This window comes from Abramis brama, assembly GCF_963993115.1.
Source record: "Abramis brama genome assembly, chromosome: 20".
NCBI classification, from domain to species: domain Eukaryota; kingdom Metazoa; phylum Chordata; class Actinopteri; order Cypriniformes; family Leuciscidae; genus Abramis; species Abramis brama.
The window spans coordinates 11554193-11567382 of record NC_139982.1 but is presented as its reverse complement, the minus strand read 5'-3'; the positions used below and the strand labels follow the sequence as shown (position 1 = coordinate 11567382).

Here is a 13190-nt window from a genome sequence, read left to right as displayed (position 1 = left end):
GGCAAAATAGAATATTGCCAAGTTTGGCAAGCAGGACGAGGCCGAGAGCTGTGGGAACGAAGCTCACGGCTCTCAGCCACGTCCTGCTTGCCACACCAAGGAAGTTAGTTAAAATGAATAATTTGGTTTAATGGCGCAGGTGGTTGACTCTATTGTCCATTTGAGGACTGAGGTTTGTTACGATTACAGGACACACTAGAACCTAGAATGCCAAGTATTTTCAACAGGACTGTATTCCTGCAATGCATTTGCCAAGCAATTGTGTCAGTTTTTACACATTTTCATAAAGTATATTTCTACCCTAAGGAAGCCATTTTTAGACTGGCTTAACCACAAAAGGGTAAATGCTTGATTATAATGAGTGTTCTAATTCGGCAAATCATTTGCTTGCTGCGTAGATGGGATGTTTATTTCATCTGTTTTCTGTACAGTTCTGCAGTTTGGTTTCACTACAATCTTTGTGGCGGCGTTTCCTCTGGCTCCTCTGCTGGCTCTGCTCAACAACATCATTGAGATCCGATTAGATGCCTACAAGTTTGTCACGCAGTGGAGGAGACCGATGCCCGCCCGCGCTACTGACATCGGTAAGCCCTTTTCACCTCAATTAGCCTGATGTCTGTTTATTCCAACCTAAAAACAAGAAACCCAAGAGTCATTTGTTATAATTACATTTAGTGTGTTGTCAATTTTGATTGTTAGCACCAGTATTAACATTATATTGAATAAATTAATGCTTAATAGCTGATACATTAATATAGCAGATAATTTTACAGATATATGTATTGTCCTGGTATATTTCAATACATATGTTTTGAAAGATTGGTAATTTTGTTTGTTTGTTTGTTTGTTCAATTTGTTTGTTTAATTAGGTATCTGGCATGGAATCCTGGAGGGAATTGGAGTTGTGGCTGTCATAACAAACGCCTTCGTCATTGCCATCACTTCAGATTACATCCCTCGCTTCGTCTATGCATTCAAATATGGGCCCTGTGTGGACAAGGGTTACCGGCACGAGAAGTACGAAAATGTCCAAATAGCTGCAAGCAGCAATTACAGGGCTAAAAAAACAAACAAACAGTGGCATGCGTATTGTAAAGCTGAGCAGATTTATTTTGTTAGCCACTCTGGTGGAGATGGGTGCATTGCAAAAAAAGCTTTTCTTTTTTAGTATTTTTTGTCTCATTTCTCATTTTTTGTCCAAATATCAAAAAATTCTTGGATCAAGATTCATTTACTAGATGTAAATACTACAAGTAAAATGGCATAAGATTGTATGACTTGTTTTTCGAAAAACAGTTTTTTTGCTTAAAACAAGGTAAAGCATCTGCTAATGGGGTAAGAAAAATAATCTTGTTTCCGTTTGAATTAACCTCAGTGGCAGATATTTTTGCTTGGTTTAAGCTTAATTTAGATTTTTTTTTTTTTTTTTTTTTTTTCAGCTTATTCAGATTCACCATCAACTTTGTCAATGTTTCTGGGAAACTATTTTGAAAATTAGAAATTCATTAATTCAGCTAACACTAATTGTGGTGGCCTTGTGGCGAAGGCCTGGGAGAAGGTAGATGGGCAGGCAGCAGAGAACAGGGAGGAGTAGATGGAGGTAGCACCATGGTGGAGATGATGGGAAAAGTGGCCAGTTAGTATTAAACCAAGCAGCCAGGATGTTAGCCCACGGCGGAGTTGACGACGAGAGGAGCCATGATGTAGAGGTAGCAGACGACATCCGGGTGATGACCGACGAAGAGGGAGCCATAGTTAGGGGAGCCTAAGGCATAGACGGAGAGCCGATAGGACCAAGTGACACCACTGGCACTGAAGACCTAGGCGGAGCCGCTGCAACAAACGTCCGAGGAGGAACCAGAGCACCGGAGAACCAAGGCAGAGCCGGGGGGAAGAAGGAGCCTGCTGAAGTCGTAGGAGTGGAGAGATGGAGCGCAACGGAAGGCTCACAAGTCTGTGGCACAGACAGAGTGACAACTGACCATGGTGAAGCCGGAGGGTCAAGGGGAACCCAGTGGTGCCACAAGGCAGAAGGTCTCTGGTGAAGCCGAGGGTGGGAGGAGCCAAGGTGAAGACTGCAGGTCGACAGGTCGAGGTGGAGAGAAGGGGTCAGCGGCCGGTGGCAGAGCCAGGGGATTGGGCTTCCACAGCTGGGCTTCCACTCTGGGGCGATCATTGGCCTCACAGGCTCCTTTGTTGTGGCGGGCGGAAGTGCTCCGTCTGCGGGGGGCTCTGGCGTAGTGGTGCAGGTCTTCCGTGGTGCAGGGTGATGAAAGGATGAGCTCTGGGCTAGATGACGATTTCCAAAATAACGATTTCAGGGTACCATCATCAAAGGCCGATCATTGCGCAAGTCAGCAAAAATGGATGGAATAATCCAAAAACGAAAGTCCTTCCCTGGCTAGGGCAGTAAAAGCTGCAGCATATTCCATTTTCTTACTTTTAGGTCCGGTATTATGTAACGTTAAGGTCCAGATGATGATGAAGGGTAGTGACCGGGGCTCCGATGCTCTGATGCAGTTTTCAAAGCAATATTGTATCCCACACTGACATTGTACCGATGCTTGTATCGAAATGACAATGTGATTGATGATGTTTGAAGCTTCAAACGTAGCTTTAAATGCAGTATCGGAAGGCGGGTCAGCTGGTTTGAAAAAATTGGCTCTTCCCCCCGATGCATAAATGGGAAATGATTATCCCGTCACTTCGAGGGCTGTCAGACATGCAAACGTGTGTGTGTGTGTGTGTGTGTGTGTGTGTGTACACTTACTGTATTTGGGATTCAGTAGAATAGTTCTGAGTCAACTGTAACCTCAACACCAAACAGAAACTGAATGCACGTCACACCTCTATTGCATTTAATCATGTATTATAGCTGGGGTCTCAGAGACCCCTAACCGAACATAAGGGTTAAACAGCTCACCCAAAATATTTTTTCAACAACTCACGTCAAATATTAATTATACTTTTATATTTTATATTATTGATCAATATGTGAATCCGTTGACCAAGCTACACATGACAGTTTGAAGGAGTTGTGGTCTCATTGGCACAAATTAATTTAGATGACATTAGATCAGATTAGATAGAACTGTACTGATCCCAGATTGATTCCACTCTTGTACATCACAGACTTCAGAAGCTTTGTTTGGTCATTTGCTTTTTCAAACCGTATATCCTCTGCTCCGTGATGATTTGTTAGATATGGTGGAGAAAACAACTCTGACCGCCAGATGTCGCTAATGCGCATTGTTTTAAAATCTTAGAGTAATTAACCGTTTTTTGGCACAATTTGATGAAAGCCTCAAACGCTTCAGAAAGCCGTGCTGTTTCACGGTAGTGGGAACCACACCATTAAAACGAGGAGGGCAGTGAATTCCTTTTAGGAATTCTTTAGGACCCAAAGAGAGATACCTGGCAGTAGCTTTCACGCTGACAAAGTCTCTTTAAAGGGGTACCAATTTTAATACTTCCTGTTGGGGGGATGTTAAATGTTCTGTGTCCTGGGTGATAACAGGAAACAACAGGACATCCAACATTTGGCTGGAAACCGCTGCCCCCTTATCACCAGACGTGGCAGGGATGTTACAGTGGTTTCGTGAGGGTGTCGGGTAGGAGCTGATTGATGTTTTACATGCCCCATCCCGAAGGGGGCACACCCCACAGACCTGGGAACAAAAAACCCTCAGGACTTTTGTCTCATGTCTATTATGAGGCTGCTGAGCGCAACGAGCCGGTCCCCAGTCTTTACGAGGGAGAGCGCAACTCGCCACATTCTGCTTTTGAGCCTTTCTTTTAGCAGGTCAGCCTGGTATGAGTCACCACCTCCAGTAACCTCTCACACGCTTTATCATAACGGGAGGAGCGCTCGGAGGCGGCGCTCTCAAAGTCCATCTTTTTTTTGGGGGGCTATTTCACTATTTAATTCCTCACAATTAAATGTAGCCAAAGAACAGCCAGACAATATATTAATGCAAGCATCTAACTTCTCAAATTAGATGAGTCATGATTATCATTAAATTCCTCAGCAATAAATACACCCAAATATCAATCAGACAAGCCAACACGGTCTGGATGAAAGGCTGTGTTTAAATCTTTAATAAGATCAGCCTGATATGCCTGACCTGCTGAAAATGCCTCTGATGATGTGCTCCCAGAGGAGAGATAGCCCCCGAACGTCTCTCCGATCTGAGGTAGCATCGTATAACAGCGTGCCTTCGCACCCGCGATAGTCGAATGGGTCGATGTCGAGGGCACAAAGACATGCGATGTATATATATTTAATATATTTATTTACAAGTCAACTCGTCAAGGAGGATACCTTTAAGTGTTTTACGGGTCTCTTTTTTCTGTGACTAGTGAAATCTGGCCACTGCACGAGCGACCACCCCGAGCAGTTCCCCTTTTTTATCATCACGGGAGGAACGCTTGGAGGCAGCGAACTCACGAGATTCAGTGTTCTCTGCCCAAGCCGAAGAAGCACCGCATCACACGCTTCAGTAGTCAGCCAAAAGGACATCACGATCTGAAGAGAGAGCGAGCGATAGGGATGGACCCGTCTCTCGCTCCTCAGACAGATCAACACGTGAGCCCAACGATGGCATTGTGGGTGCTACCCCTTTGAAATAAGCAAAACGAACATGAAGCACTTTAACTGTGAACATTCCACAATGCTCGCAATCACCATGCTCAAAGGCAAGGGCAGCATGCTCTCTTCCCCAAATAAACAAAACAGTATTGGTGTGTCCAATTCAGCCATAGGACGTGAACACTGAGGCACATACTGTTTGTTTTGTAAATCTCTCATTTTCTTTTTGTTTCTTTTTCATTCACTTGTCAGGCAGAGTTTAGAGGAAAAACAGAAAGATTTTTCTGTGCACTGCCTAGCAAAAACTAACTCCTATCAGAGTTTTTGAGAGCTTGAGATGCACACACACATCACAGTATGGTCTAATGACAAAAGACCTGTCCATACACCTGTGGCACATATAATTATAGCCTCTGACACGCGCGCATTCCAATGACGTGCACTGTCCGAGTCTAAGTTCAAAGTCAATTCCATTGACGTGTTGCACACATATATTCACAGCTGGTCACACACAAAAGCATTGCCCATAGCACTTAAAAAATCAAGTGCAGCATTGAGTATAGCTTTTGAAAGGGAACTAAGACAAATGAAACAGGAAACTGAAAGTGAGCAAACCAAAAGTCCATATATATATATATATATATATATATATATATATATATAATTTAACTTAATTACTAAAGATAAGAGGTTGCATTCAAAATATGAAGCTTTGTATTGCTAATGCTATATATTTGTGTTTTCCCTGTCTTTAGATGTCTAAGAGGATACTTGAACAACAGCTTGTCTGTTTTTGACATGGGTGAATTTAAAAACGGAAGTTTCCAAAATCAGTACTGCAGGTACGGCAACATTCATGCTAGTTTTACGTTGTTAAATGCTATTTTTTATTTTGTTTTTATTTATTTTTATCATGGAGATCAAGTTCTGTTATTCCCCTCTACAGATATCGGGATTACAGAGCACCTCCGTGGAGTCCTGAACCCTATGATTTCACCTTGCAGTTCTGGCATGTTTTGGCTGCCAGACTAGCCTTCATCATCGTCTTTGAGGTCAGTACTACTTCACGTTTTTGTAATCTTATTTGAGTAATGTTTTATAGCATTCGCAATGTAGTTTTGGGGAAGCTACTTTGAAACTTTAGCTCGCAAATCTACAATATATTCATAATTTTAAGTAGTTAAGTTAAAGTTAAAGCTGCCCTTTGATAAAGTTACAATACGATTCAAGGCACTAGTCACTAGTGACTAGTGAAATGGAAGCCATCTGGTACAAGAGAGCTATGCAGGTAAACCTCACTCACCCTGGACTCAGGAGGTGACTAACACTAGAGGCTGTGGTCTTTAGCATTCTTGTTAACGTGCCCAACTCTCATGCCGACTATCACTGGTTCTTGGAGTGCCCTGCAAGGAACAAGTTAAAGTGGTGCCGTGACCCGGGTGGGAATGAGGTTTAGGATGGTCAGTGTAAATCTAGGCCAACCGGTACATGATAGCTGTGCATATAAACCTCACGTTGTGGTCATTAGCAAACTTGTTAACACACCTCAATTTAAGCCCTGCTCAGAGTAGGCCAAGAGGAACTAGTTACAAAAGTATCTAATCTCACAGAGCCAGACTTTTGTCTGTTTTCCACCAAAATGTTTTCATGTTGAAAAAAAAAAAAAAGTCAAATGCGTAGTATGTTCAAATATACAGTATTCATAAAACAGTAGGCAAAAAAACTCCACATTACCTGCATGAAAGGCTGATTTAGTTGTCGTTAGCTACTCAATACTGCAAAATAATATTTAATATGTATGCATTTTTTATTGTCTGTTATATTCTCCATAGCACCTTGTGTTTGGCATTAAGACCTTCATAGCCCACATGATTCCAGACATGCCCAAAGACCTGTGTGATCGCATGCGCAGGGAGAAATACCTAATGCAAGAGATGGTGTATGAGGCGGAACTGGAGCACCTGCAGAAAGAGCGGAAAAAGAATGGCAAACGTTATCACCATGAGTGGCCTTAGCCGTGCCTGCCCATAAATACACAGATAAATGCCCACTGGAGAATCACATACCCTACCCACAAAAGCACATAAATGCTTGAAAGTGGTAAACAAACGTCTTTGCGCAACTGCTGCACAAATGTGAACACAGGCATTCATGTACGACTGTCCTGCTGCCTTGGATGGCTGGCTTTATTGATTCCATGCATGGACTGCCCACTTCAGATTTTCATTGCTGTGATAAAGCAGGGAGCGGATTCAGTGTTTGTTTGAGGTCAAAACCTGATCTCCGGGTGGGCCTTTAGAACCAGGAGTTGGCAGCTGTACTCTGCACCAAAGAGGTTCTTCTCAGTCACATGACCCCTGCCTGAGACCTCAATTATCCTGTTTTTCCATCCTGCTGATTGTGTTTACTCACTAGAGCAGTAGTTCTCAAACTGTACTGATTGGCTACTTTAAAAACAGTTGGCTAGTTTAAGTTAATTGGCTAAAAGTAGCAAAACAGCAACCTGGCAAAAGAAAAAAAAATGGTGGTTTGCCACATTTAAAAGTTTGAGAACCACGGCACTGGAGAAAGCTCTGATGATGTTTCATGGATATAATTGCGTAAGATCCATTTTGAGAGTGTGGAAAGAGTCGGATTCATTTGAAAGCAAGCGGAAATGCAACAAATTGTATTTCCGAAAGCACAACTGGACCCGCCTGCCTTCTCAATGGTAAAAAAAAAAGTCTGTTCCAGAGTACACTGCTGAAAGAGTTCAAGGTGAAGGTCATATGAAGGATTTTCACTTTTGCAAACCCTCGCTATCTCCATGTGCCGGATCAACTTTTAAATCAATGGATTACAGCGTTCTCTGATAGGTGGGAAATATTCATTGAACACGCATCCTTCCCAGCATGGCCTGCAGAGACGCTGCTCTTTCATCTGTGTCCTATCATAGTTCTGAATGGAGCACTCGTGCGGTTGGATTGTTTACTATGCAGGTGAAGGGCTTTTGGAGTTCCTGTCCTCTGCTTGTCTACTTGTCTGCATCTCTGTGCGTGGCAGCTATCATCCCGCTGTGAAGCAGATCTCTACCTGGAGCCAGGCAATGTGACAACGTTTACTTACGAACATATTTACCGAATACGCCCTCTCTCTTCGCTTGCCAGCATCTCACATTGTGATTCTTGTTACAAAAGTGGTTTCTGGTAAAAAAAAAAAAAAAAAAACCCAAATAAAAATCAGTCTGTTTATGCAATTGAACAGTTTGTATGTACTACATCGCCTTGAAAAGATATGCAGATCTGTCTTTCAATACAATGTCATTTTGTCTAGGCAAAATAAATTGCCAACTTTGGCAAAATGGTGATATAAATAACATGCATGTTATTTTTTTAATTGCATGTTGTTTCTTTGTTTTTTATTATTTTATAAAAGACTATGTCCTGGTCCATATGTCTGGTTTTGTAGCGTGTGTGAGCTGAATTTGATGTGTGAGTGTATCTGTGTTCTGATGCCTGCGTTTGTTGCTCAGCTGTGATGTATTTTGTGTGTTTATGGCTCCATCAGCCCATGTGCCCACCGACCTAAGCTCACAGAAGTGCATCTCTACAGTATATAGTACTGCATGTATGTACTGTGAATTTTCTGTATGCATAGATGACCCACTACAATTGCAAAAGTGTTCAGCATACAACCAGAGTGTGTTGAGTGAAATGCGGTATCCAATAATGCAATGCTTCCGACATAACCTACAGTACCATAGAGTGCTATAGTGATGATGTATTTTTGTAGGCCAACCCAGAAGTTAGCATCACCCTGGTTCAACAAAAAGCCAATAGGATTTTTTCTCTCTTCTTTTGGATTAGTGCAGAAAATAAGTTACGTGACCAATAAATGTTTATGATTCTTACATGTTTTGTTCATCATGATAATCTTCTCAAATTAACAGCTTTTATTAATTTGAATGTCTTAATACAATCGCCAGAATTAAAAAGCTAAATGTAGGCTATAAACGAGCTACTCCATGGTTGCATGTCTTGTCTTCAATGTCACAACCATTAAGCTTCTTAAACTCTTTCAGTCTTTATAAAAAAAAAAAAAAAAAAATGTCTCTATTAAGTTAATAGTTTGCTAGAATACGATTATAAACACAACAACGCTGTGAAAGTGGACTAGTAGACAGCGTTTATCCCCTTCTCAAACAAACAGCTTCTGTGCACGGCATCTTCTCAGCAAGCAGGGGCGCCTGCAGCTGCAGGGGGCGCAAATTTGCCAATTCAACACCACACAGTGAAATGATAGATAATAGAAAACCGCTTCGCGGGGCAGATTTTATTTTTTTCGCTCGTGCCGGCGGCGCCGCCCCCCCAAAAATGCCGCCCCGGGCAATTGCCCGGTTCGCCCGTGCCTAAAACCGCTACTGCGTTTATGTCCCCAACAACCTCCTTAGTCCAACAGACCACTTAGCAACTGTCTTTTAAAGTAAAAACTTTAAAATCAAAAGTGGGGTATCTTGATCTCGTCAACCAAATACCTTATTTCAGGCATTTAACCAAAAACCCATTCAAAAACCCCAATGACTTCAGAATGATGGAATCAGAAGTGCTAAAATGCTAACTCATTTCCAGGTTTTGACCTGACCAAAACTATGTCATCCTGCAGCACTAATTTTCCAGTTTGATTAATGAACTAGAAGTAATATGATTATTATTAAATCATTTTTGATTCATTATTTGATTGGAATACCAAAAATGGATTAAAATGCATATTATTTACAAAATATTACTCGGTTACTAGACATTACTTGAGATATGTAGCAACTATGTAGCATTCTAGGCCTACTGTTTGAAACATTTATCATTGCATAATGGATGCTGTTTCACATACTATTAAAAAATAGTATGCAGTATACACAAACTGTGCAGCATGAAATAAGCAGTAAGCTAATATTCCACTCCAAACATAGCCAACTACTGTAAAAATCGAACCGCATTAGCTCATATCAATCAATACATTATTCATACAGTTAGAGCATAAAGCAGATGTGATGATAGAATTAATACTGGGACAATTGACATGCAAGACAGTTTTTCTTATTTGACATTTTGCTTTTTTGTTTTACTTCTTTGTAAATTTAAATGTTTTATTTTGTTTCATTTTCTTTGGGTGTGTATGTGTGCACGTTTAAATGTGCATTTATAATTGTGTGTTTGCATGTGTGTGTGTGTGTGTGTGTGTGTGTGTGTGTGTGTGTGTGTGTGTGTGTGTGTGAAAGAGAGTGTTTTGTAAAGCTGATGAAGTGAGTGCTCCCAGCATGCATCTCATTCTCACAGTTTTTCAAAACCCAACGCAATGGCTATGTTCGAAATAGCATACTATCCTACTACTCATACTGTTTCTTCAGTATGTAGTTTGTATACTGTGTGAAGTATGTTAATTTTGTGTATGCATGGATTATGACTTACTACATGTGATAAAATGTGCAGTATAGAGCAGTGTGTGAGATACTGTATCCCAAAATGCAATGCGCTCTACTTGACCTTACATTTTAGTTTGACAAATGAAAGTGATATGAACCATGATTCTCCTTTCTCACGTTCTGATCAACAGTGCAAAATAAACATTTTTATTTTAGAAATAACTAGATGTCACATAGTTCAATTAAATTACACATGCAATGTAATGAGGCCATGTGACCACTATGTAGCATACTACTGTTCAAAACATTTATCATTTCATAATGTGTTCTTTTTAACATACTTAAATATATATATATATATTAGGCACATGCAGTATGCAGTACGTACTCAAGAAGTACACTAGTATTCCATTTCGAACAGTCATTGCATGTCCTCCTCAGGCCCTTTGAGTGTTTGCAGATGAGAACTCTGTATCATATTTTCCTAGCTTGAATCAAGTATTGCTTTTTTAGGTATATATTTTTGCACTTTCTATTTGCATGGGTACAGACCCCATATGGGTATAGATAGTATACACTAAAAAAACTCAGAAAATAAGCTTAAATTGTGTTTTTGCCTTATAGATACTTCACTACACTGGAAAAAGTCCAATTAAAGTTTAATTTCATGAAAAAACTTTAGGAGTGCAATTTATTTCCTGTTTAATCTATTTAGGAATCACAGTTGAAATAAAAATCTATGTTAAAACTGATCACTGTGTAGTTTATTAGAACAGTTGTTCTCAACTGGTGGGTCACAACCCAAAAACTATAGTCCCTGGTCTCCTTTGGTAGGGATGTAGACAACCCAATTTTAGCATGGTGTTGGGTCACCATTTAGGTCAAATCAAGACCAGTTGAGAACCACTGTATTAGAAAACTCAATTTTGATTTGATGCTTTGTTATGGATGCTAAGCAGGACCAGCAGTTCTCAGTAGAATGGAAATGTGAGGCTGATCTTAAACAAGAAGTAGTCTTTAATGTAACACACCATTCTCTTGGTGTACTGTAATCTATGCATGACCTGATTTATGAGCCCAGCCCATCTAGGGCTCTTGACAAAACTTTGTGTATTTTTGTGCACTTTTTACTGTGAAGTGTGCATGGCCTATATCTGCTTAAACCAGAGAAGACTGATCTGAAATCTGTACATGTTGTAGTGGTTCATCATCATGAATGATCAGCTATTAATGGGTTTGTGGCGTTCTCATTAACATTTTTACAGGCTATTGGGCAACAAATGTTATTCAGGGTTTATCAAACATGCTTGGCAGTGTATAACATGTCTTCATTGAAAATGCCTGTCAAAAGCACATTAAACAATAAAAATGTTTAGAAGTAATGAGTAACAGCATGTATTATAACATCATAGTCAATGCTTAACAGATCTTACACTGAATCACTGCTTTCAATTCTAAGAATGACTTCCTGCAACATCAATCATTAGTCTAATTCAAAGCAATGCAATTGTGACTATTAAAAAGATGGATGCTATTTTGCGGTAAAATGTCACTGCTTATGTTTAAATTCAAAATTCCATTTCAGAGTTCTGTTCAATTTACATAATGCATATGTATGATATTCAAATGGCAGAGAGACTCCAGTACGTAGGCTCTGTGTAGAGCCAATGGGCCTCATTATGAAGCATGAGCAAAATTATTTTTTGTGCAAATTGTTCGCAAAGCCATTCTGACTCAAATTTACAGATTCATGAATGTGTTCATATTTTGGCATATCGCCAATTAGATTCTTTTGGATTTATGCAATATGTCAAAGTCTGAGAAGGGAGTTTACAAGATTCCACAGCGCATATGATTCATGGGTGAGGATTATGTTCATTTTGAATGAGCTTGCATGAATGGGGTTGAGCTGAGGTTGGGTCTTGACAACAATATTTTTCTCTGATATTAGGGTTAGTTTTGGTTAGGTTTTTAGAAATTTAATAGATTTAAGGTGCAGTAAGCGATTTCTGAGAAACACTATTGATATTTGAAATTGACACCCAAAAAAGGACACCACTACCCAATAGAAACACTCCCCTCCCTTTATTGCGCCGCCCTCGAAATAACAAACACACGATGCAATGTCTAGCAACAACAGTATACAACAGCATATCTTGGTTCTATAAAACATAGCAAAACCAATGTTACTCATGTATTAAGCAGAAACAAAGCAACCTCTGCATCTGTTTTTAGGCCTTGTCGCTCTGTAATCTCTCCATCACTGGAAAGCTTTTCCAATATAAATGCAGATCTTAGCTCTTGCCTTCTTTTTCCAATTATATTCCTCTGACATTTTCCTCTTTGGTAATATCTCAGCCATCTCTCTTTCTGCAGTATTTCTACAAATATCCTGCTTTAATTATCTCTCCTCCCCCATCATGAAGCGTATAATATGCCCTGATTGTTGATTGGCTACAAGAGTGTTGTGGTGCTTTGTGCATTGGTGAATCTCCTATTTACACAGCCAGGACTATGTACAAACACTTTTTTTCCCAGCACACACACAGAACAGACATCTAGCAAATATTCACAAAAATGTTTTGATTAAATTTTTCAACCGCATTTCTCAGAAATCGCTTACTGCACCTTTAATTTGAACACTGGCAGTATGTGTAATGCCTGCTACAGAATGTGCAATTTCGGCAATCCTATAAGATCATTACAAATCACACTGTACAACATGGATCTAATAAACTTGGGTACGACATGTATGTAGACTGTATGATGATGACACTTATTGAATCGTAGGCTACGGCACAAGTTAGTATAGAAGAATAAAACATCATCAGCATGCGCTAGTGTTAAACAAATAGAGCAAGATTAATCGCACTTTGGCAAATGTGTTTTTTATGTGTGCTGAAAAAAAGAGGAGGAAGCGAAAGAGGAGAATATGGACATGGCTAGGAAAAAGAGGCCAACTTGGCAAGCCAATTTTGTAAATGGAGCTTGAGGTAAGTAGTTTAAGTTTTTAGCATAGTTAAGTTTTTGTCGTGTTGATCAATACACCATTTTATGTTGCATTTTTATTGGCTATTCAGCAAACATTTTGAGATGACACTGACATTCTGACACTGTCAGAAAATTGTCGCAGACTATCTTTCCTCGTAAGACAGTGACAAAGGCCGTCTTTGAACCTCTCTCACTGTACGACATAGGACCACC

General features: G+C 40.1%; 1 protein-coding gene across 4 annotated transcripts in view; it reads left to right on the top strand.

The window, feature by feature from the left end:
• The window catches only part of ano3 (anoctamin 3), a 128970-nt gene extending 121874 nt beyond the window's left edge, over positions 1-7096 (top strand). For all 4 annotated transcript variants that reach the window (XM_084094953.1, XM_084094951.1, XM_084094952.1 and 1 more), the window contains 5 exons: positions 432-584; positions 870-1017; positions 5344-5430; positions 5535-5640; positions 6421-7096. In XM_084094953.1, the coding sequence (XP_083951079.1) occupies positions 432-584; positions 870-1017; positions 5344-5430; positions 5535-5640; positions 6421-6603 (677 nt within the window). In that variant the 3' untranslated portion in view covers positions 6604-7096. The remainder of the gene's footprint in view (positions 1-431; positions 585-869; positions 1018-5343; positions 5431-5534; positions 5641-6420) is intronic.
• Positions 7097-13190: the final 6094 nt, after the last annotated feature.